General features: G+C 42.0%; 1 protein-coding gene across 3 annotated transcripts in view; it reads right to left on the bottom strand.

Annotated features, from left to right (window-relative positions):
* The window catches only part of LHFPL3 (LHFPL tetraspan subfamily member 3), a 560027-nt gene that overhangs the window by 151421 nt on the left and 382270 nt on the right, over positions 1-26336 (bottom strand). For all 3 annotated transcript variants that reach the window (XM_077863964.1, XM_077863965.1, XM_077863963.1), the window contains exon 2: positions 18921-19157. In XM_077863964.1, the coding sequence (XP_077720090.1) occupies positions 18921-19157 (237 nt within the window). The remainder of the gene's footprint in view (positions 1-18920; positions 19158-26336) is intronic.

Here is a 26336-nt window from a genome sequence, read left to right as displayed (position 1 = left end):
TGATCGACCCCCTGGCCCATAGTAAGACCTGTGTATCCTTAGTTAGCAACTGACAGTATTAAAATGAATGCTACACTAGTCGCTAGGGCTTCCGCCATAATGTGGATAGGTATTTCCTGGTGTGTGAGAGAGGCCTTCTTGGGCCTGTTTTCCTCCTGTTTCTCCAGCTAGGCTGTGTTTCCTCTCTCTTGTCACTCATAAGTATGCTGCTCTCTGGGTGGATTGCATCAGTGGCTCCAATTCTTCACCCTTCCCTGTTCTTTGCCTTCTCATTTTGTTGTGCCTTCCTCCTGTGTGTGTGGGGGTATAGTTCCCCACCCAGGATGACTTACTTAGACCAATGTTAGCAAATGTGATGCAGCCATGGCTTCAGAAGTCCCTGTGTTACTGAGCTTGGTTTCTCTGTGCCCCTGTTATCACTGCAGGAAGGATAGCCTAGCCTATTAGTTCCAGGAAGAGGATGAGAGACATGTGGAACAGACACACCCCAGACAAATCTAATCCAGATGCTCCAACCATCAGATAATGCACGGGCATGTCAGGGATAACACACGATGGTCTCAAGCACTGATGGTTTGTACACAACAATAATCAAACGACATGTTCTCTGCTTTCTCATCTCCTCACCCCACACCCCAGGTCCTCCTCTTTTCTATTCCCTGGGCTTTTCCCAACTAACCTTGCTCTGTCCTAGCACCTGGGGCAAGGAGTGGGAACTGCTGTGGTTCTGGGGAAGTAGCGGAGGGCATAAGGGGAGGAAGCTGGACAAAGGAGAGAAGAGTAAGGCCAACTATGAGATTCTCACGGGAAACTTGGAGAACTTAATCATCACCATCCTGCTCCTGCCTCAATTCTCCCATCACCTTTCTCTCCCCAGCCGATTTCCTACTCTTAATTCTTTCTTGTTAAAAAATATTTCTTTATTTTATTTAGAGAGAGAATGAGAGTGCAAGTAGGGGGAGGGCGAGAGAGAATCTCAAGCAGACTGTGCTGAACATGGAACCGGGCAGGGGGCTTGATCCCATGGCCCCCGAGATCACAGCCTGAGCAGAAATCAAGAGTCAGAAGCTCAACCAACTGAGCCCCAGCCCTTAATTCTTTATGTCCCCACAACCAGTCCTTGTGATAAGGCTGAAGGTCTATTATAACTATTGCTAACATTTATTGAATACTCACTGTATATATTAAGCACTGAGTTAAGTGCATTACTTGGATTATATCTTTTAGACCTTGCTATGCTGCTGTAAGATACATAATATGATCTATATTTAATGCATGAAGAAGCCTGAGGGACATCAAGTGATTTGCCCAAGATCCATAGCTAGTGAGTGGTGCAGTGAGGTTGCAACCTTGGCAGTCTGATGACACAGCCCACTCTTTACATCTGCACCACTGCTGCTTCTACCGGGAATTCCCTCGTCCCCATTTCCCACTCATTCTGCTCCCCCATCTGCAGGCAACCAATATATTTAGATCTCTATCTATCTGAAAGTAAGCTCCACGTCCAACATGGGGCTTGAATTCATGACCCTGAGATCAAGAGTCACATGCTCTACCAACTGAGCCAGCCAGGCACCTTTAATGTATACATTTTTATTTGAATACATTTTTGCACAATGTGGATAGTTGCTTGGTATGTGCTAACTTTAACCTACATAAATGATATTTTATTACCTGTTTTATTCTGTTTCCTTTTTTTCATTAAGCATTCTTAAGATCCATCCAGTTGCTATGTGTTCATTTAATCTGCTGTCTCTGACCTGCCACACAATAGTACAGTTTCCATGCACCCCAAATGGTTTACTCACCCCTGAATAAGGAACATCCAGATTTTTTGCAACTCCCCACCACAAGTGATACTTTAGTAAGCATCCTTGTACTCAGTCCCTCCTTAGGACCCTACTGAGAAATTCCTGGATATAAATCCAGGACCAGAACTGTTAATGCCACAGTGTATGTTTAACAATTGGACTAGATTGCTCTCTAGAACAACTGCTTCAGTCCACACTCCCCCTAATAGTGCACAGAAGCAAATCTGGACCTGTTATCTTGTCTAAATTCTGTGAACCTAAAAGGTCTCAGTTAACAACTCATTGCTGTTTTAATTTACATTTTTCTAATTACCAATGATTTGGGACATTTCTTCATATGCTAGTTCAGTTCTTGAGCTTCCTCTTTTCCAAACTGTCTATTCATTATCTTTGTTCATTTTGTAAGTGATTTTAGTTTTTTTCTTATTAATTTGGAGGAGTTCCTTACTCGGTCTAGATACTTGTTGGCTTGATATATTCCAAACAACTTCTCCCAATCTGTCACCTAGTCTTTGTCCTTGTTGTCCTTCATGTACAGAAATCCTATTTTGATGTAATTCAATTAATTTTTTTTTTTGCTTAAGGTCTGTGCCTTTAAAATTTTGTTCAAAAATCCCACCCACCTCCAGTTCTCAAAGATTAAAAAAAATATTTTTGTCTACTAACTTTATGGGTTTACATTTCTCTTGCTTCCTTTTAAATTGTAATTGTTAAGTAAAAAAACCAAAAATAAATAAAATGTAATTGTTAAAATAACCTTAGTCCTATACATTATGAATGAAATAAGCTCTAAAGGGCAGGTCCAAGAATTTGATTGTTGTGTACCTCAATCTTTCTATGAAAAAATATGTGATCTAAAATCCAAAACACCAATCTAGAAATAAACTTTTGGAATAGAGCCTATTTCCCCATGGAAGATAGCCAAGATATTTATGAAAAGGAACTCTAAAGCAAGGATACTGGTCTGGCTATGGCCATTGGCCTCTGTATCCTTACATTTTAATTTTAGTGTTAATAGGATTACAAGTGGCTTAGAGCAGTGTTGCTTAAGATGTGGTCCTCGAATCAACTGTATCACATGTATTTAAATGTGCTTATTAGGGCGCCTGGGTAGTTCAGTTGGTTATGCATCTGCCTTTGGCTCAGGTCATGATCTCGGGGTCCTGGGGTCGAGCCCTGCTCATCAGGGAGCCTGCTTCTCTCTCTCCCTTTGTCCCCCTCCCAACTCGTGTGCACATGTGGTCTGTCAATTAAATAAAATCTTTAAAAAAAAAACAACAAAAGTGCTTATTAAAATAAAGATTCCAATTATCAAAACCCAGAAAATGTACAGCACAAAGAGTGAACCCTACTGCAAACTATGGACCTCGGTGTTAATGTTGGTTCACTGATTTTAACAAATGCACCACACTGATGTGGGATGTTGATGGCGGGGGAGGCTGTGTGTATGGGAGAAGGGCTATGTGAGAACTCTCTGTGCTTTCCCTCAATTTTGCAGTAAATCTAAAACTATTTTTTAAAAATAAAGTTAATTAATAAAAGATTCCAGATGTCAGAATTTCATTTTACTTTAAATAAGCATCCCAGGTAAATTTTGTGCTCCTAGAAGTTTGACGGTTACTGTATGAGAATTATTATCATTTGAATAATAATCACGGCAAGGCTTGCTATAGGTGTTACCTAGTGGGTGTGAGGGAGCTGATGAGCCAAGGGATCACTTCAGAGGGCAGCAGGAGACACAGCTGGAGAGACATGGATTTTATTTTATTTTTTAAAAAATATTTTATTTATTTATTCATGAGAAACACAGAGAGAGGCAGAGACACAGGCAGAGGGAGAAGCAGGCTCCACGCAGGGAGCCCGATGTGGGACTCGATCCCGGGTCTCCAGGATCACGCCCTGAGCCAAAGGCAGATGCTTTAACTGCTGAACCACCCGGGCGTCCCGAGAAATGGATTTTAGTATGATGGGGGAAGAGTCTCACAATTTGTTTGAACTTCAAATAAAAATTTCGTTACTTGGGATGCCTGGGTGGCTCAGCGGTTTAGGGCCTGCCTTAGGCCCAAGGTGTGATGCTGGAGACCTGGGATCAAGTCCCACGTCGGGCTCCCTGCATGGAGCCTGCTTCTCCCTCTGCCTAGGTCTCTGCCTCTCTCTCTCTCTCATGAATAAATAAACAAATAAAATCTCAAAAAAAATTATTTCTTACATTTGTTTGATATGTGGTTTTTATTAGCCATGTTTATAGTGGGTGAAATAAAGATGGGTTCTGATCCAAACACAGGGACCTGCCAGCCTCGGGGCACTACATTTTTATCACCTGTGAAAGAACTGAAGTGATCATATCCTCTTACATTCAGGAGATGTAGGAGAATATGGGTGGACCCCGTTTCTCCATCACTTCTGAAAAATACCACTCAGAGGCATTTTAAATGTAACAGGTTGGTTTGTCCTTCATATGTCCAGTAATACAGCGACAATAACTCTTAGGCAGGTTAAAAATAGGTAACATTGTAAGGAGCAAGTCACATTTCCATCAGGGGATCACAGGTTCTCCTTGGTAACTGTCACTGCATTTCCAAAGCCAGCTATGGAGTGTGAGCAATCTGGACAGTGAATGTACATGGATAAGCTCCCCCCAACTCATCCCAAGATATAGGCTCAGGTGGGAAGGTTACACACAAAACCAACCCAACCCACCAACAAATTAACCCTCATCAGTCTTATTAAAAATATTCATAAAGCTTCTGGAGGAAAAATATTATATTTAAGCATGTGGAGAAAGCAATCTCTTGACCTTAATAAGGCCCTCATTATGACAACACACAGACGTAGGAACAAAAGGTAGGGGAAGGTGGTTAGGGCATGTGCTCTGCATCACATGAACATGGCATATGATAAGCACTATATATGTGTCAAATAAAATCAAAGCTCTAAAAAGAACAATAGTTGATACCTGCCAGAGACTGTGACAGTTTACAAGCATGGTCTTATTTCTACATGCCAGTTTCTATGAATGTCCTTACAGTGGGGACACTGAGCCTTAGAGAAGTTTGCCCATGTTCACATTGCTAGCAGGTGGGACAAACCAATTTCCCAGCGCTGGCAGAGAGGTCCTTCTCCAGAAAAGGCTGCAACGGAGCCATATCAGCAATGATTATTTAGCCTATTACAGAGTGAAACTGGACTACTGTCATGGGTTACTAATGATGCGATGCCCTTTATTTTCCCTTTCTGGGCCTTGCTTCTTTATCTGTAAAAGGACGGTGTTGGGTGAACCCACTGGTCCTCAACCAAAGCTGTACATTAGAACTTTCTGGCGTGTTTTCATACTTGGGTCCACCTCATGCTAAATGAATTAGAACCTCTGGGATGGGACCAGAGAATACTTTTCAAATCTCTCTTGATGGTTTCTGGCTCTAAATGTCCTCCCTCTGTGATTGTATTTCTTTAAGATTATTTATTTATTTGACAGAGAGAGTGGGAGAGCATAAGCAGAGGGAGCAGCAGAGGGAGAGCGAGAAGGAGGCTCCCTGCTAAGCAATGCATGGCTTGATCCCAAGACCCAGAGATCATGACCTGAGCTGAAGACAGACACTTAACTGCTGAGCCTCCTAGGTGCCCCTGATTGTATTTCAGTGTTCCTTTAGCTTGATCTCCACTAGAGATACCAATAGGTCATTATCACCCCACATCTGACGAGTTATTAAGTCTACCACCAAGCTGACTAAAAAACAAAAACAGAAAACCTGGCTGCTTCCAGTTACAGAATGAATGTCATGGGAATAGAAGATACAGCATAGGGAATAGAGTCAAGGTAACGCAATAATAGCAAGTAGGATGGGATGGGGCCTAGGCCCGCTGTAGTGAGCCCAGCATGGAGTACAGACTTATCAAGTCACTATGCTGTACACCTGAAATTGTGTGTCACTGTGCATCAACTATACTCAAAAAAAAAAAAAAAAACCCACAAGAATATAGGAGACAGAAACAGAAAGAAAAAAAAAAAAAACCCAGCTGCTCATGCTTTTAGAAAATTTTCCCAAAAGACAGACTTTGAGACCGCTTCATTGATTCATACGCGATCTTTGCACCCCACGCCCCTTACAAGGTCAGGAAAAGCTTTTTTCCTTTTTTTGTGTGTATGGGTGAGCGAGATCTAAAGCTCCCAGAGGCCAAACAATTGCACCTCTATCTGAGCAGCCGGAGAAACCCTGGATCTTTTTGCAGGGGGCACTGGCACGGCCAGGCCAGCCTGGGGAGGGGCAGGGAGAGCAGCCGCAGAGCTTGCTCGCGGGCCTTCTGGGCTCGCCTCCTTCTCTGGCAGCGGGGGGTTGTCTCGGGTTTTCTGGGGAGGATCTGGCCCTTTAGAGGGCTCCAGGTAGGGGCGCTGCGTTCTCACCTGCCGCGTGCTGGGCTCCGGTGGCTCTGCCGGGCCCAGGTCACGGGTGACACGGACACCGCCGCTGCTTCTCCCCGGTTGACCCCTGCCCTCCGGATCGCCGGCAGCACCCTCACCCCTCCGACGGCTGGGGCCCCTGCACCCCGGGATGCACCCCTCACCTCCTGATTGTTCCAGGCCCGGCCTCAAAGGGGACCTGGTCAAGCTAGGTTAGGGAGGGGATATGTCTCAGGCCAGACTGATTCTCCATCCTGTGAAATGTGAGGCCCAGACTCGTGGTCAGTAAAGCCGGAGGAGACATTGGAAGCTGCACAAATAGAGCCCTTGCCAGGTACCAGCTGGCTGACCACGGTTCAGGGGGGATCGTGCTGGCCCTTAGGGGTGACTGTTCCCCAAAGTCACTTTGGAGGGCTAGATTCTAAATAGGCTGCTCTAAAATTAATATTTTAGCAAGAAGGGAAAACTTCTCATCTTTCCTATCTTTCTTGTCCCTGCTTCACATCAGTCCTATTTTTTTTTTTTTAGATTTTATTTATTAATTCATGAGAGACACACAGAGAGAGGCAGACACAGGCAGAAGGAGAAGCAGGCTCCCTGTGAAGAGCCCAACAGGAGACTCGATCCCAGGACCCCAGGATCATGACCTGAGCCAAAAGGCAGATGCTCAACCGCTGAGCCACCCAGACGTCCCTATTTTTTTGTTTCTTCATAATTGTGTCTTCCTGTGTTTATTTAATACTAATAGACTTGTGGATGTATTTCCAGAGCTGACTTTTAAAAGCCGTTCAGGGGATGGAACTTGTAGGTCAGATTGTCCTTGGGAAACCATTTCTGCTTATCACAGGCATCATCTTTCCCTGGTGCAGGAGTAAGTCCACTGTTGGGGAGGGACATTTACCAACACAGTGAAGCCACGGATATCAGAATAGGATTGGGCTGGAGAGATATAACCTCATACCTAACACTAAGTGTCTTCCCCCAGGAGACTTAAGGCAAAGCCTCTCACACTCATTTTTGAACGTCCAGTGTCTATCACTAGGCTGGACATGCATGAGGCGGGCAAGAAAGGTCTGGTGAGTTGAATGTCATACTTTTGGCCATTGCTTGGCACACAGTAACTGCACCATTTTTGTGGCTGTTGAAACAAGGCTGAAAGAGGTGTTATGACTGGCCTAAAGTGGCAGAGTTACAGTATATTTAGTATTCTAATGTACTACTTTAGGATTCTTTTTTTTTTTAAGATTTTATTTATTTATTCATGAGAAGAACAGAGAGAGGCAGAGACACAGGCAGAGAGAGAAGCAGGCTCCATGCAGGGAGCCCGATACAGGACTTGATCCCAGGACCCCGGGATCATGCCCTGAGCCAAAGGCAGATGCTCAACTGCTGAGCCACCCAGGTGCCCCCACTAGAATCTTTTTAAATATGCATCTGTGTGTAATGTGTAGGCAAATTTATTTTCTTTGCAATTCATGAAGGGACAAACTGCTTCATGTATACAAGTGGGGACATTCATTAAATATGTACACATTTTTTTTCATCAAATTGAGTCAATAAAAACAGTAAATACTCAAATTTAAGCATTTACTAGGTCCCGGGATTTGTGACACCAGAGATAACAGAAAGAGAAGATATGGCCCTTGTTGTTAAGACAGAGTAAAAAATGAAATGTGTAGGGTTTGGAAAGTCGTATTTTAAAAATTTTACTTATTTGAGAGAGAGAGCATGCATAAACAAAGAGGGGGAGGAAGAGGGACAAGTAGACTTTGCGCTGAGTGCTGAGCCCACTTTGGGGCCTGATCTCAGGACCCCCGAGATCACGACCTGAGCCAAAGCCGAGAGTCTGTCGCTTAACCAACTGAGCCACCCGGGGGCCTCTGGGGAGTCATATTTTATGAAGCATTATAGAGGCAATACTTACTTAGGCAGGTTTCTTAACATTTATTTATCTCAGCAGAATTTTGCTTGGCACTGGGTTCTTACCCACCCCACCAGATGTTAAGAACAACTATGTTTCTTCTTTGTGAGGGCCAAGTAACAGGTTACATCTTCACTGTGTTCTTTGAACTTAGAATAGAATCACTGAATAGGTAGCAAGAGTGTAAATGTCTGCTCTGCCAACAAAATTTTACATATCTTAAAATAAATAAAATCTGAGGGGGAAGCTGAGGCCAAGGATATTCAACAAGAATTAAGCCCAGAATACTAACATTTCCTTTGGTACCTGTTTGTCTCTGATAGGGCATATGGAAAGAACCAGAGGCTTCAGAATGCACAGAAGTAAAGAGGTTCATGGTTGGGAAACTGTATGAACAGGAAAAGAAACTACTTTTGGTATATTTATGCTGGAGAAAAAATTTCCAGAGGTATATCTGTGGTTCGCAAGCGTAGATAAATGGGCTTTAAACAACAGATGTGCCCTGAAATAAAAGCGGTTTACTTTAATGAGCAAGTCTGTATTACATGTTAAAATAAAAATAGCAAATGTAGAAAGAGATAACTGATCACTAATTGACTCCAAATATTGAGGCACCTATTGAAGCTATCCAGAGTGTTAGAGATCTGAAATTAGACCCAGTCTTAATAAAAAAAGATTTGGCCACAGAGCTATAATTTAGAAAAAAAAAAATCCTTAAGCCTGGGCTGTGTCTCTGAAGGTCATGATTCTCCCTGTTTTCAACACTCACAATGTTACTGTTAAAAGGGAGAAGGCAAGAAATGGGAGGGCAAGGCTGGTTTTAACCTAATTACAAGGCTTCATTTAAGGTTATGCTGGAATGTTGACTGAAAATTTATTAGTAGGGTTAAATCTCAGACATCCTGACTCTGTTATATAAGGTTTCTTTATTTTTTATATACTCTCTCTCCTCCTTCCTTTCTTCAAGCTGATGTAACATTTGCCCAGTGATCCTTTCTCTGGCACTGAAAAGATCATTAAAACGTGAAAATAATTTTGTCTTTTGGAGTGGAATGGATAAGGATGGAGCATTCAAAGTCAGCACTACTTTTGCCCTCTGATTCATAAACCACTTCTGCCTGCAAGTCCACTAATTGGGGAAGGCTGAGAGGAATACACTGATTTTGAGGGTATCATCTGAGGTTGGGTACTGGTCAAAGAGAGAGCTCCCTCCTTGAGCACACCATGGTACATTTATGACCTCAGTGTGTATTTGTCGAATGGACTGGAGTTAATCTTGCAACTCAGATGTTCTCCAAATTACCACTAGGCATGGAGGGTAAACTGAAGGAGACCATCACTGACAACACATTCATGAGTGACTCCTGTAGAATTCTCTTCCTTCCACCACACTTCTGGATGTCCTGTCTCTTTTCTCTTTCTTCCCTGGTGCCTTGGGTAGATAGAGAACAGCAGTGATGACACAGACATCTCCAGATGCCCAAGACATGGGGAACTATGCCATTTGGCCAATGTGCAACTTTAGCCATTACAGACATGATAACTATGTCTAAGTAAGTCAATAGCTTAAAGTATAAGAGGGAATAGCAATGGATGGACATTATAAGAAGGTGTATTTCAGCTCAACCAAGACCAAAAGTTTCTAAGGTTAAGATCTGTGCATCAATGGAATGACCTCATACAAGAGAGATCGGAATAGATGCATTCTTTCATTCAATAATTCACTCATGCAGTGCATAGTTATTGAAACCCACATATGCCAGATGTTATTCTAGGCACCAGGGACATAGTGAACAAGAGACAAAAATCTCCACTCTTGGGAGGTAAACTATTCAGTGGGTTAGATGGAATACATACGTATATGAAATTTTTGAGAGGCTGGCCAGGGAACATCTCATTGAGAAGGTGCTATTTGGGTAAAACCTGAAGGAGATAAAGGAGCAAGCTACATGGTTTCAAAGGAGAACATCTCGGGCGGACAGGACAGCAAACACAAAGGCCCAGAGAGGGGACAACCTGGTGTGTTTGAGAAACAGTAAGAAAGTTGGTGTGTCCGGAGCAGAGGAAATGAAGGGGAACCAAACAGAGAGGTGGTCAGAGTGGCAAGGTGGAGGCAGGTGTGCATGGTCTTGTAGACTGTATGCACTGAAGGACTCTGGCTTTCACCCAGAGTAAGATCACCAGAGGGTGCAGAGCTGAGGAGCCGCACAGTGCGGCTTACCTGTCAACTGCACCACGTGGCTACTCTGTCATGATCCGACTGAAAGGACAGGCGGTGGGACCTGGGAAACCACGTGGGAAGGTCTTCCAAGGATCCCTGAGCCGGGACAGCAGCTGCGAGGGGCGGGGGTGGGGAGGGGTGAGAAGTCGGAGGATTCTCACTCTATTTTGAAGGTAGAGCAGCCATGACTTTGGGATGGGTTACATGCAAGTTATGGGGGAAAGAGAGGAGTCCAGAATGATTGAAGTTTTGACCTGCGCAGCTGTTAGGATAAAGCAGCCATTAACCGAGATGGGGAAGAATGGGCGACATGGGGCTTCGTGGAAGAAGAGAGAACAGCAGGAGCTCAGTTTTGGAAATGTTCAGTTTGAGATGTTAGGTAGAGATCCAGAAAGCGAATCAGTGGGCAGTTGGGTAGGGGAGACCAGATTTCACTGGAGGGGTGCAGGTGGATTAAACCTGCGGGTCATTGGCGTGATGTCTCCTAAAGCCTTGGTGCCAATGAGATAACCTAGGGAGTGAACACAGGGAGCAAGAGTGGAGACGTGGGGAGGGAGCCCGTAGGAGACTCTGCGGCAAGGGGATCTGGGCCAGGGCAGCTGCTGGAAGTCAATGAAGAAGTCTCAAGATGCTGTGGATTCTGAAAAGGTAATATAAGAATTATGACCACGAGGTCCGACACTAACCCCACTGGGAAATAGGGGCCTCACCATGGCCTTCTTAAAGCTTTAATGCAAGCATTTGATACTATTTGCCAGGTCTTCCTGCTCTTCCTCACTTGGTCTTCATAAAGTTACGTAGTCAAGTAAGAGGATCAGCTTTAAAGGCTGTTTCTCAGTTTTGCGACTAAACAACATGCTACAGAACCATCAATGGGTCACCGAAGACACCAAAAGGGAAATGAAAAAAATACCTCGAGACAAATGAAAGTGGAAATGCCATATACCAACACTTACAGGAATAGTCTGTATAGTAGAATTTTTATTAAAGGATGTTATCTAAAAGCTACCAAATGAAAATGAGACTAAGCTCTTTTCTTGTACAGGGCTAATTGGTCAAGTTGAAAGCAACAGAATCAGCATATTTTAAGAAATGATTCCATCATCTTGTTTGGTAGGAAAAGTTGAAGGTTTGAGTAAAATGACATGTTTGAGCCCTGGATTCATTCCTTCCCAGCTGCGGAAGTTTAGACAAAATATTTAACTTTTCTGAGCCTCAGTTTCTGATGTGTAAAACTAGGAAGATGATAGCTATCTCACAGGATTATTGCCAAGATCAAATAAGATGTCATACAAAAAATGATTAGTAATGAGTAAAGCTTTCAAAGATATTATTGATTATATTATTGATTATATTAGTAATGAGTAAAACTTACAAAGATGTTATTGATTATGTTTCCACGGACATACTTTCACTGGACTCTCCCAACCCTATGGGGAAGGCAGACCTGGGTATTATTCTCATTTTACAGAAGGGAAATCTGAGGTTCTGGGTAGAAGGACTTGCTCAAAGTCATAATGACCCTGTGTGCTGGAGGTGAGACCAGAAACAAAGTGTTGAAACTCTGATCTGGGGCTCTGTCTACCGTCAAGCTGTCCACACAGGCACCGCATAACATGGGGGTTAGTGGGGCTAGGAGGTGCCTCTGCTGAGGGCCAGACTTTCTCAATCTGACTTTCTCCACTTGGGGGTGTGAATGAAGGGGGTGTGACACACCCTGGGTGACCTAGAGTTCCTCCTCCTTGACCTTCATCTTTCCTATCTCTTAGTTACTAAGAGTTACTCTTAACTTGTCGCTAACAAGTTCCTAAGAGCCATCAGTGTAGTCACTGCTCTGAGGGCAGGAACTCTTACTGCCTTTGGAGCATCGTTAATGAACACCTGTGAAGATGTCTCCAGAATTAGAATATCTTAGAGTTGGAAGAAACCTCAGGTGCCATTTAGACAAGTTTGCATTTTCTAGAGGAGGAAGCTTAATTCTGGAACTACTGAAATCTGGGGGCAGGGCTCTCAGGTAATGTCAGACAACACTAGCTCCAGGTAGCACACGTTCCTTCCACTACCCCTTGCTGCCACTCACAGTGTGGCTGTGGCGTGGCATGCCGTGGCACCTTAAATCAAAATTCCAAAGGGGTTCTCAATTAGTTTTTTGAGTAAAATGAATTTAACTCCACCTATTAGAGCATTAAAAAGAGCTTAAGCCACTTAATAAATGGTAGCTAGAGTCACCTCTTAATGGATAATCATGTTTTCTCATTTGCAGTTTAAGTGCTAGAAGACAGAGTGACTTTAAAACTGCTCATGAGAGGACCCAATTATCTGATAAGTAATTCCAAAGACCATATACACAAATGCAGAAACATACTTTTTTATGAACGGCGTCTGACAAGGAAAGAGATTTTTGTGGTGCAGGAGTTCTGGAAAATGTAATTATTTATCCTTTCACAATTAATGAAAGAAACTGAAAATGAAGCTTTCATTTCAAATCCTTTTTATCTGGATGAAACTTTAATTTTACATAATTAAATTGACTTCACAGTTCAGTGTGTTAAAATATGCAATTAAGCAGCGTATCAAGGTGAAATGCCTACTGTTGTTGGCTCATTGAGAAATTATACTGCTGAGCTCCCAAACAAGAATGAACACCTGCCTACCTGCTCTTATCCACAGAGCCAGGGATGGCACACATCCTGCAGGGCTGGCTTCCCAAAATCATAGTCGAATTTTCTTACATGTGCCAACTCCTGTATAAGTTGGATATTTAAATATTTTTCGCTTTTTTTTGTCAGTGTTTTTTTTTTTTTCATAAGAACATATTGTGGGACTTTGATGATGCAACATAGATGAGTAACTTTATCTCTCGCAGAAGTTCCTTCTAGGGCAACTGTTGCATCTGCAAAGTTGCTGCCTTCTATTGGTTGATACTCTGTTGAAACTCCCTTATTCCAATTTTGCCATTTTACAATTTGTGACAAATTTCAGCTGAGACCTCTTTCAATTATTGTTGCACTCCTGGAAAAGGCTTCAGAAATGTTGCAGGCAGTGTTGAAGGGAGATGCTGTAATGGGACTGGGGAAGGTTCCCTGGAAAGTTATCTTAACAGGCGATGGTCTGTTCAGGTAGAAACAGAGCTAATCTGTGTGCCTTCCCCTTGTTTTCCCTTCAAACAGTACCTTTGTGATGGTTAATTTATGGCTCAGTAGCATCCTCTATTCCCTTAAGGAATCTATGAGTGGAGTACAGTTCAACAATTAGAATGGAGTTCCCAAAACATCTTAAGATTTGTGTGGAATCAGAAAAGACCCCGAATAGCCAAGGGAATATTAAAAAAGAAAACCAGAGCCGGGGGCATCACAATGCCAGATTTCAGGTTGTACTACAAAGCTGTGGTCATCAAGACAGTGTGGTACTGGCACAAAAACAGACACATAGATCAATGGAACAGAATAGAGAATCCAGAAATGGGCCCTCAAATTTATGGTCAACTAATACCCAACAAAGCAGGAAAGACTATCCACTAGAAAAAAGACAGTCTCTTCAATAAATGGTGCTGGGAAAATTGGACAGCCAGGTGCAGAAGAATGAAACTGGACCATTCTCTTACACCAGACACAAAGATAAACTCAAAATGGATGAAAGATCTAAACGTGAGACAAGATTCCATCAAAATCCTAGAGGAGAACACAGGCAACACCCTTTTTGAACTCGGCCACAGCAACTTCTTGCAAGATACATCCATGAAGGCAAGAGAAAAAAAGCAAAAATGAACCATTGGGACTTCATCAAGATAAAAAGCTTCTGCACAGCAAAAGAAACAGTCAACAAAACTAAAAGACAACCTACAGAATGGGAGCAGATATTTGCAAATGACATATCAGATAAAGGGCTAGTTTCCAAGATCTATAAAGAACTTATTAAACTCAACACCAAAGAAACAAACAATCCAATCATGAAATGGGCAAAAGACATGAACAGAAATCTCACAGAGGAAGACACAGACATGGCCAACAAGCACATGAGAAAATGCTCTGCATCACTTGCCATCAGGGAAATACAAACAAAACCACAATGAGATCCCACCTCACACCAGTGAGAATGGGGAAAATTAACAAGGCAGGAAACCACAAATATTGGAGAGGATGTGGAGAAAGGGGAACCCTCCTGCACTGTTGGTGGGAATGTGAACTGGTGCAGCCACTCTGGAAAACTGTGTGGAGGTTCCTCAAAGAGTTAAAAATAGACCTGCCCTACGACCCAGCAATTGCACTGTTGGGGATTTACCCCAAAGATACAGATGCAATGAAACGCCGGGACACCCGCCCCCAATGTTTCTAGCAGCAATGTCCACAATAGCCAAACTGTGGAAGGAGCCTCAGTGTCCATCAAAAGATGAATGGATAAAGAAGATGTGGTTTATGTATACAATGGAATATTACTCAGCCATTAGAAACGACAAATACCCACCATTAGCTTTGACATGGATGGAACTGGAGGGTATTGTGCTGAGTGAAGTAAGTCAATCAGAAAAGGACAAACATTATATGGTCTCATTCATTTGGGGAATATAAAAATTAGTGAAAGGGAATAAAGGGAAAGGAGAGAAAATGAGTGAAAATATCAGTGAGGGTGACAGCACATGAGAGACTCCTAACTCTGGGAAATGAACAAGGGGTAGTGGAAAGGGAGGTGGGCGGGGGGTTGGGGTGACTGGGTGATGGGCATTGAGGGGGGCACTTGGCGGGATGAGCACTGGGTGTTATGCTAAATGTTGGCAAATTGAACTCCAATAATAATAATAAAAAAAAGAATGGAGTTCCCTTCCCTTTTCTGATCTATTCTAGAGTTTATGTAGCCATGATTCTTGTTTTATCCATTGGAGAAGTTGTTACAAAACGACTCACGGATCTCAGCAGTATCCTTACTGTAGTGGACACAGGGCAAGCCTGAACCCATTGAGGGGCTTTTCCAGATACACAGAGAAGTGTGTTGCTAGATTAATTACAAAAGCCACAAAAAGAAGATACGATCTTATCATGAAACTACTCAGGACAAACTTCTTTGAATTGGGGACATATGCTCCACTTGCAGGCTTATTATCTCTATAATGCTCCTGCTATTTATTGTAGGATGTAGGTTGTTAGGATGATCAGCAGACCATAAAACTAGAAGATTGTAAAAGGTATGTTGTAGCATGTATAGTAATATAATGTATATCAGAACATATGAATGTTTTACACTTTTGAGCTAAGACTTGAGATATGGTATCATCTGCTCTAGGATACCAAAGGCATCATGGAATTAGCAAATTCTTTTAAAATTCTGTGAGTTAGATTGGCCTCTGTCTCATTGCATTACTCTGAAACCCAAAGGAGGCCTTGGCTACCAAGGGACAGACAAAGAATAGTGAAAAAAATAAAAATAGTTTTAATAAGTGAAAAGTTATATTAATGTATCCAAACTGTAAAAGTACATATTTAAATATAATCAATTCTATATTTAGAAATCATCTCCACTTATCAGATCTCTCCTCCCCTAGGATTTATAGAAAGTAATAGTGATATAGTTTTGGTTATTGCATGCACTTGAAAGCAAACTACTGTTTAGTGAGATTGTTCATACACAAACATACAAAACCACTGACTGGTCCACTCTCAAACAATCCAACTTTGGAAGTTTCAACACTGAACCAAGTCTTTAAATAATACCAAACCATAAAAGCAATTTTGTATAGCTACTACAAGTGTTGTACCATTTCTCAGAAACATGTAGGTTTGATTACATTTTCGACAATTCCAGTCTGGTTTTATACAGGCCCTATCGTATGAGGATCTGAAATGTCTACACGATAGAGCTGCTGATACTTTCTCAGAATTCAGATAATCGAAAAGAATTTCGATTGTGAAATAAGAATGAAGCACAAATGAAATGTTCCTCAGCATGGCCTGATGCTCTCTGCTTCTTTACTGGATCCAATTTGATACAGATGAACTGCTATAGATTTGGGTCCTTCAGAACCAGATAGAAGAAACTATGGACTCATGCAAGTGTGATACAAGCAAACAAAGATGAGAAACACAGAAAAATCATGCCCAGATAGTCCTCAAACCTTACACTGGCCTCTTTTAAAAAAAATTTTATTTGGGAGACAGAGACAAAGAGGGTGGAGGGTGAGGAGCAGAGGGAGAGGGGCAAGCAGACTCCTGGCTGAGCACGGAGCCTGACTTGGGGCTTGATTGCATGATGCTAAGACTATACTTTACCTAAAATCAAGAGTTGGACGTTTAACAGACTGAGCCACCCAGGCGTTCCTTTATTGGCCTCTTTTGACTTCCTTTCTCATCAACACTTTTACCAGGGCGTTGGAGTAGAAAATGACGCTTTTTAAAACGAAAACCTCAATGGAAGGGATCAGACATCAACATGCCAACTGAATCTACTGGAAGACCCATTTTGAAAACTGTTGAGGGTTATCCTCTAATATTGTTGTTTCTTTCTGAAGCATGAATTCAGAATTGTTGTCACTCATATATGTGGAGAGAAGTTAGAATTCTCAATTGCCAACTTAAAAAAAAACTTACTTCTTTTGTTATTTAAAAAGTTTTTTTTTTTTAAATTTCCTTATTTGGGGTCAAAGGATGTCTGGAAAGTTAAACACTGTCAATATACCTTTAAATTGTACAGTGAATAAATAGCACTCCAGTCCATCATTAGGTGGTGGTGGAAATCAACCAGTTGCAGAACAAAGTGGAGTTTTCTTTAATTTACTCCTTAGTGAAAAGTAACTTGTTCTAATATTGAGCTGTTCTTATTAACTTTGAAGCCAAGTTAGATCACAAAGTGGAAAAGGGCTCCAAATGAATAAGCGCATGTGAAAGCACTTTCGATCTGTAACAGGCTTCAGAAATTATAATGGTCATCTTCATATCATCCTTTTTATCTAGAAAAGACAACCATGAGAGGGAAATAATTGTGTTGTATTTTGTCTCCTCGTGACAGATTTTTGTGTTTAGAATATTTAAAAATTATTTTATTTATTTAAAGATTTTATTTATTTATTCATGACACACACACACACACACACACACAGAGGCAGAGACACAGGCAGAGGCAGAAGCAGGCTCCATGCAGGGGGCCTGATGTGGGACTTGATCCCGGGTCTCTAGGATCACGCCCTGGGCACTAAACCGCTGAGCCACCCAGGCTGCCCCTATTTATTTATTTTAGAGAGAAAGTGCGAGTGTGGGTAGAAGCAGAGGGGGAGGGAGAGGGACAAGCAGACTCCCCCCTGAGTGAGGAGCCTGACACAGGGGTTGATCCCATGACCCTGAGACCATGACCTGGGCCAAAACCAAGAGTCGGATGTTTAAATGACTGAGCCACCCACGTGCCCTGTGTTTAGAATATTTTGATGGAGCCAAGTAAACTAGTATGTGTTCTGTCCATAAATCAGGAAGATAAAAAGCTCAAGGATCACTGTACTTTCCCAGACCTTAATTTTCTCTCTTCATAGTTCACAGTTTACAGCATCAACAGCGATGGTCCAAATACAAAGCTTGCTACACTATCATTACATGTGACATTCCTGTAGACGCAAATACATATTTCTATCTGAGGCCTGTTGAACCACTGAAGAGTTTCTGAAGTTGGCAACTACTTGAAATCGTAAGTGAAATTTCATAATTCAAGGGTGGATTTAGTTTGAATTAGAAATAAACACTAGAAGCAGCAGCCACTCGACTGAAGGTGCTGATATAAATCCAAAGTATTGATGTTAAAAATAACATAAAGACAAAACAGTGAAATAAATCTAAATCTGCGACAGGGATGGTAAAATTCTATCCCCCAACAAGTGGTTTAAAAGTCTAGAAAGAAAAAGGAGATTCATCTTGAATAAAGACTGGCTACTTCTTATTGGCACAATAGAACATTTATGTGATCATTCACCAGCCAACTTCCTATTTTTTATTCTAGTTTGTGTTTCAGCAGACATTTTCTTTTTGAAAAGAAATATGAGAACTTTTCAATCACCCAGATGACACATTTAAAATTCAATTCATCAGGTAACTGTTGAAACCCCTAACTGTAATGACTTAGGGTCAATATTGTTCCTTCTCTCTGAGAGGAGTCTGAATTCAAAGAAAATGATTAGGAACAGTTTAATAAAGACATTTTTAGATAGTTTTATGAGATCCCCCGGGCATTTATTTCAATCCAGGAAAACAGCAGAAACACATGGAGAGGATGTACGCTCTATTTAACCATATAGACAAAATAAATAAATAAAAAATAAAAAATAAAAAAGCTGTATAATAGCTATTAACTTAGGGAAAAAGAAACTGAAAAAATGCATTTAAATAATGATAATAATAGACTTGGAGAGCCTTATAAAGGGAAATGTGAAAATCCTCTATTTCAATTGTGTCTATGGGAAATTTCTTGCATTGAGTCTATGGGAAAGCCTATGAACTTGACAGCATTAAAAGATGCAGCAAATTAGCCCCATAAGAGAAGCACTGGTACTTGATGTGCATGAGGCATCCAGATAAGAGTTCCCTAAAGCAATCTTACCTTTGTTTTCTGCCTTCAGTTCCTCTGCCATCAAGCTGTCTTGTCGGTTACCAAGCACAAATGCCAGAAACGAGAGGATCAGGGCATCCAAAATCCCAATAATAGCCAGGATGTACGCCCAGCGGACTGAACACGCCCCCAGAGTGTACTTGTCTGTCTTTTCTCCACACATCCGTTTTACTTCATCTGAATCCCAGCCATCAGGGAAAATCATACAGCCAAGCACAAGGCAGGCAGCTGAGAGAGAGAGAGAGAGAGAGAGAGAGAGAGAGAGAGAAGTAGTTAACATAAATGTTACTTTAGCAAATATTGGTTCTATGTGTCAAACCATTGCTTCAAATTCTTGCTTTAAGGAATAGCAAAGCTTACTACTGTCCTACCCTAAATATTTGTGTGTCGCCCCCCCTACCCCCCCCCCCCCCGCCAGTTACTTAAAAGCAACCTAGTCCTGCAGCTCTGGGAACACTTTTTACTGCAAGCCTGAACATTCTGAGAGAGGTTAAGGTATGTTGATCTAAAAGAAAATGCTAAAAAAATTGAATTTTGGTGTGCATTTGCAGAAAGGCTTTCATTGCAAATAAGCCATAAGAAATCATAACACCGCAGAATGACAATTCAACACTGGCTTTGAAGAGCTCAACAGCAGCCAGATAAAGGATTAGGATAACATGGAAAATACCACAGTATATATTGACTTTGAGTCATAGTAAAAAATAATTTCATATTGCAACCTCCTACACACACACACACACACACTATAAAGTTTCTTGAAACTATACTTAGCAAATGCAGTGCACCCTGATATTTTCTTTTCTATTTCATTTCTAAAAAGGCTGAAAAACACTGCAACATGGTGTGGTACCAGAGTTTTTTTAATGGAAATTCAGGAATGGAAGCAGAATGCTTATATTATGTCTCCCAAATATCACTATGGGAATCCTATGAACACTATTTATAGAATACATCACTTAGCAGATGAAAGGTGGTAAGTGACTATTTGTTCCCACTCTCTATTTAATTATTTAGGGGTAAAGGAGGATAGTTTTAAGTTATATAGGGCTTTCTGAACAGGTGTCTTCATGAATTCACTAATTTGTTAATTCATTCACTCATTAATTCAACAGCTACATATCGATTATCTCCTATGGAGTGCCAGACACAGTTCTCATTGCTAGAGATACAGCAATCAAGAAAAGAGACATGGCTTATATTATGTTTTAGAAGGGAAAGAGGCAAAAAAAAATGAGTAACATACAAATAAAATAGTTGGAGGCTGAAGTACTACATAGGAAAAGAAACAAAAGGCTCTGATAAAGAATAACGGTATGGCCTCTTGAGAGGGTGACATTTAAGCTAAGACCAGAAATGGACAGGGCCCTAGACCTGTGAAATTGATGGGAAAGATGTTCTAGGCAACAGCATGTGCAAAGGCCCCAGGGTTGGAAGGAGGCCTGGGGTATTTGAGGATTGACCAGGAGATCAGTGATGGGATGCTCTGAGAACGTGGTCATGTTGAGGTTGCAAGGGAAGCAGGCGTGAGGCATCCAGGCAGGTTATGGTTTCCAGGGCATGTCACTTAGGAAGACTCTGATGGCACAACCAACTTAGAGCTGTGTGATGGTCAGGACCAAACAATTCCTGAAGCTGGCAAGCTGCTACCTCTTGAACAAGCCAGCAGTGGACTCCTAATTTCCTTTTTTAACAGGAGCATGACTCTACAAGGCAGGCGTGGAGGACACAGAGACCAAGAGGGGTGACACATAGGAAGACTGCCTGGGAGAACTTAGATGTAGGGTCCCTTGTTATTTTACAGAATAGCGTTTTACAACTTTGGGTCATACATGGTTTTTCTTTCCTTTGCCCCACAGCCCAACTATAGCCATGCTTTTCTCATCTACGTGTGCAATATCTCTGCATAGGGACGTGTCATGGACGCTCCTCTACTTTATGCCTCATTATGTCTCAAAAGGAACTCTAATTTCCCTCTGCCTTCAGTTCACCTCACTCTAATCTCTAATCCAGATCACCTATGACCACAGAGACCATCATGCTCCAAACCTTTGGTGGCTCCCTGCTGGTACTGAAGAACATGTAGACATCTTAGGTATCCAAAGGCTTCATGATCCAGCCCCCACTTATCTTTCCCAGTCCCCTTCCCTTTTATTTATTTTTAAAAGATTTTATTTATTTATTCATGAGAGACACACACAGAGAGAGGCAGAGACACAGGCAGAGGGAGAGACAGGCTCCTTGCTGAGAGCCCGATGTGGGACTCCATCCCCAGACCCGGGGATCATGCCCTGAGCCGAAGGCAGACTCTCAATAGCTGAGCCACTTAGTCATCCCCCCCTTCCCTTTTAGATGCTCCATTTCACTTGGGTTGAGCTGCATCTGACTCCCCATCTATGCACCAAGTCTTTGGATCATTTTCTTTTTTCTTCTGCCTTGATTACTTGCCACCATTGTCCTAAATGTTCCACTCTTAAATATCTTTCAACCATCAAGTCAAATGTAACACCCTCCACAAAGCAATTCATCTTGAATTCTTCTTGACCTACAATATTGCCCTTCTCAGAACCCCTGTAGCTTCTTACTGTATCTACCTTAAAGTTCTTTTAGCTTTTTACATTTGTTATTTATTTATAAGTATTTCAATTAACAGACTGTAAGCTTTCTGAGGAAGGAAGCTTTGGTAAGTTGCTATACTCATAGCACCTAAAACAATGTTTTGTAGATAGTTGGCATTAGAATACTTTTGAAAGGGAAAGTAAAATGAATGAATGAATTCTAACACCTAGACAGTATACTCTGAAATACAGCTTAGAGAAGTCAATATCACAACTACCCACGGTCACAAACCTAAAGATTCATCTTTAAATGGTGACATTCAACAGAGACATTTTTTTTTATGATCAGACCACAGATTACAAGTACTAGGGAGAATAATTAGAAAAAAGTCGATGATTTAAAAATATTTCAAATTCCCGCTCCTTTATTGCCTAGCACTCAAAGCAACATCCTCTCCAAGACCTTTCTAACAATAATGATCTGTGTGATTTTTTAAAATGTGATTTCCATTAGCAAAAAATAACTTTATTTGGGAAGACACACAAGATGCTTGAATCCGAACCATAGTTGAGAAAAATCTCCTCTGAAAACCTTATGTTACTTGGAAGATTTAAAAAATATTCTAAATGCCATTTTATACATTAATGTTTATGAGAAAATTACTTTCTTATATAGAAAAAAGAAAACCAATTTTTTCCCCTTTATGAATGGGAATAACTTGGAGAAGGAAACTACCTATAGCTCTAGCAAAACTTAATAGGAATCACCAAGTGACACAGTTTGGGCAGGTTATTGGCTATTGCACGACAACCTCACTGGAATAGGAGGTTTGTAAAATGGTGACATCAACAAAGACATCTTTTCTCAAGGTCTTTCTTGGTACAATTGTGCTTCATTTTATGTAATGACTGTTTTGCTCCAAATTACAAAAATAGAATTTTTGAAGTGCAATTCTTGTTTTGATAGGCTAAGGGAGTAGCTATTTAGAGAAATCTTTTTTTTTTTTTAAGATTTTATTTATTTATTCATGAGACACAGAGAATGAGGCAGAGACACAGGCAGAGGGAGAAGCAGGCTCTGTGCAGGGAGCCCGATGTGGGACTCGATCCAGGGACCCCAGGATCACACCCCAGGCTGAAGGTGGTGCTAAACCACTGAGCCACCTGGGCTGCCCTATTCAGAGAAATCTTAAGATAAAAACCTAGGCTAAAGGGGTCGGGTTCTCGCTTCCTAGGGAAAATGTTTAGGTTGCCGCCCCCAACCCCCTGAAGTAAGGGTACTTCACTCTAGGTATCCTGTAGGCCGTAAGGCACCGGAATGCGTCCTGGATACCCCACCCACTTCTTGTTGGCTTTCTCTTAATTTAGAAAAAGACCAAATGTTTCACCATATCTGTTTTGAAAACTGAAGGCCATATAATAGAATAATAAAAGTGAAGCTCAATTGCATTTAAAAACTTTGAAAACTTTGTAAGTGAAATCTGTGATTAAAATCCAATTTTTAGGGATGCCTGGGTGGCTCTGCGGTTGGGTGTCTGCCTTTGGCTCAGGCCATGATCCCGGAGACCCGGGGTCGAGTCCCACGTCGGGCTCCCTGCATGGAGCCTGCTTCTCCCTCTGCCTGTGTCTCTGCCTCTCTCTGTCTCTCTCTCTCTCTGGGTCTCTCATGAATGAATAATAAAAAAAAAACTTTAAAAATCCAATTTTTAGGGGATCCCTGGGTGGCGCAGCGGTTTGGCGCCTGCCTTTGGCCCAGGGCGCGATCCTGGAGACCCGGGATCGAGTCCCACGTCGGGCTCCCGGTGCATGGCGCCTGCTTCTCCCTCTGCCTGTGTCTCTGCCTCTCTCTCTCTCTCTCTGTGACTATCATAAATAAATAAAAAAAAAATTAAAAAAAAATCCAATTTTTAGGGGCACCTGGGTGGCTTAGTTAACTGTCTGCCTTTGGCTCAGGTCCTGATCCCAGGGTCCTGGGATTGAGCCTCTATTGGGCTCCCTGCTCAGTGGGCAGTCTGCTTCTCCCTCTCCCCTTGCTCATGCTCTCTTTTTATCTCTCAAAGAAATAAATCTTAAAAAAAATAAAATCCAATTTTTAAATAAATAAATCCAATCCTTTTTTAAAAAAAATCCTATCCTTTTGAAAACTGTGCTTCTAGATGGCCATTACATAACAAAAATTTTAGTTTCTGATAATGTATTATCAAAATATACATTTTTCTTCTCCCTCCATCCAAACTTCCCCTACTTGGCTCTTTTAGTTTTGAAATGCGAAGTCCCCCAAAAGTTATAATGTATTTAAGATTAACTGAAGCCATTAAAATAGTTTAGGCCCTGTTAGTTTCTTTGGAAAGGTATTATTATGTTCTGTGTTGATGCTTGAGTGCTATAATAAATTCTGTTTTCTGGCATCCTATTAACCAGAACCTTACTAACCTGTATAATGTGTATAGCCGGTGCAAACCAACAGCTGTTCCTAATCCTAAGTACCTGCAAGATCCTAGCCGAAGGTCTCAATGAAAAATTAAATAATATTCCTCTTGGTTTTATAATTATTTCTAATTCTTTACAAATCGATCATCCTAGAAGATGTAGCAGCATCCCTATACTAAACATTAGAGTACACAAGGCACTGGAACATTTGATTAATTTGGATGTGCTACTTCCTGACCGTGAGGGATACGTGGAGAATTAGTTCCGACTGGACTATTCTCCCCAGATGGGTTTCTTATTAGAATGTCACCTAGGAAATGACTGACTGACTTAGGGCTATGTATTCCTTCATTTCATCAGCAGGTTTTCTGGAAGTATATCAGAGAACATGTTGAATGTTAAAGAGCTCACAAGCTGGAGGGGAGCAGAGAAAGATGATGGAAGGAGACCCGGGCCCTTACTGTATATTGTCATGACATCTTCTAAGTTAGAACACACAATAAAGGTGTCCTTGTGAGGACAGGACTGTTGATTTCGATTTTAGGCATATCCCAAATGGTTAGGAACCTTTCACATTCTAAAAGAACCCTCTGTCTAAAGGACGCTGATGCCCACAGTGGGTTCTTCTGAAGTAGCACACAAACAACTAGTGGCTCCCTAGAGCCACTAATTGCTCTGGCAGTTTTCTGGCCAAAGAGCTGAATGTAAGCTCTGTGAAGGAAACGTCCTTAGAAAAAGCCACAAATGTTTTTAATTGGGTCTTTCTGCAAAGGAAAATTAAGCAAGATGAGAAAAGCAATGGATGGGGAGCGGGGCGGTAAGGCTATGATTTGGGTCACAGGGGCATGTGGATCCTGCTGGTCCAACTCTCCTAACCTTTTAACCCTGGGGACCTGAGAATGGCTTATTTTTCGGACAGAAGAGGAAGCCTAAATTCATTCTTTAAAAAGTCTACGCACTGTTGCACAAAAAGCATGATAAATTGCCTCGTGTTGCTGAGGCACTCACGGGGAACCTGCTGAAAAAACGAACCTGCATTCACTTCACTCTATCAATTATTCAGGTGTGCGGTAATGGAAGGAACTGATGCCAGCAGAGCCGCTGTGCCCTGCGAGGGGACCCTCACGCGACTGCCACTCTGAACACCTGGGGAAGGGACGCCCGCATTCCCACAGCTTCTTCACTAGCACACGGCCAACCGGAGCTGCAGGATTTCTCCATCTGGAGAAGGGGTGGTACTGATACCTCAGTTTACCTCTGGACAACTGAGCTGCTAGGTAACCCAGGACAGGAACTACTGTGAGTTAGAGTCTGCTGGGGAAAACAAAGGGGCTCCTGATAAATTTTTGTTTTAAACCCAGTCTAATTTTATGAGCATTTAACTTGAGGTCATAGCACAAAAAGTACAAAATCCCTTAGAAAGTGTGTGTGTGGGGGGGAGACGGTGTAAATAAACCCTGGGCTCTCAGAAGACAGAGGAGTCAGTGGTGTGTATGATGATGATAAAAGCTCCTCTAACGCTGCCTGGGTGCTCAGCTCTAATTGCCCGAGCGCAGGCCATACATCTATCTGAACCTTGTGCTGAATCAGCCGCGTGGCCCTGGGCACAGCTGAAAGGAGATCATCAGGAGTCTGCCCACACATGCACTTAGGAGCCACACAGTGGAGACAAAGCTTTCTAGAATATGATGCCAGACAAGAGGAAAAACAGTTCACGGTACAACATCACTTGCTAATTTACCCAAATGTTGAGACTTAATAGCCAAGTAGAACACAATTCAGAAGTTAGGACTGAAAAACACAATGCAGTCCTGATCTCTAGAATGTTCACTAGACAGCTTTTGATATGTATCTTAGATCCAATCAAATTTCTCAAGCTCTTGATAGTGACATAGTTAATAGTAATAACACACATTGTAATAATAGCTAGTAATTATTGACACTTGCCACGAGTGGGGTCCACGACACATGGTTCACTTAATTCTCAAAGCCAAGAGAAACATGCAAGCACTTGCTCCTGGCTTTTCTAATTTCCACAAAGCAGGGTTTTTCCTAAAATACCCTTGGCCCCATCCCACACCTTACTCCTCTCTATGGAGATGGAGTGATTTCCCCAAGGAAAAAATTTTTTTAAAAGATTTTATTTATTTATTCATGAGACACACACACACACACACACACAGAGAGAGAGAGAGAGAGAGAGAGAGAGAGAGGCAGAGACACAGGCAGAGGGAGAAGCAGGCTCCATGCAGGGAGCCCAATGTGGGACTCGATCCCAGGACTCCAGGATCACACTCTGAGCCAAAGGCAGACGCTCAACCACTGAGCCACCCAGGTGTCCCTTCCCCAAGGGAAATCTGAGCATGCCAGCCCAGCCCTCTCCTGACCTTACCTTGGGAGCTGTTTGCCTACACGGGGC

Source organism: Canis aureus, chromosome 21 (genome assembly GCF_053574225.1).
Source record: "Canis aureus isolate CA01 chromosome 21, VMU_Caureus_v.1.0, whole genome shotgun sequence".
Taxonomy (NCBI): Eukaryota; Metazoa; Chordata; class Mammalia; order Carnivora; family Canidae; genus Canis; species Canis aureus.
The sequence above is the reverse complement of the archived record's forward strand: the minus strand, read 5'-3'. Positions and strand labels throughout refer to the sequence as shown.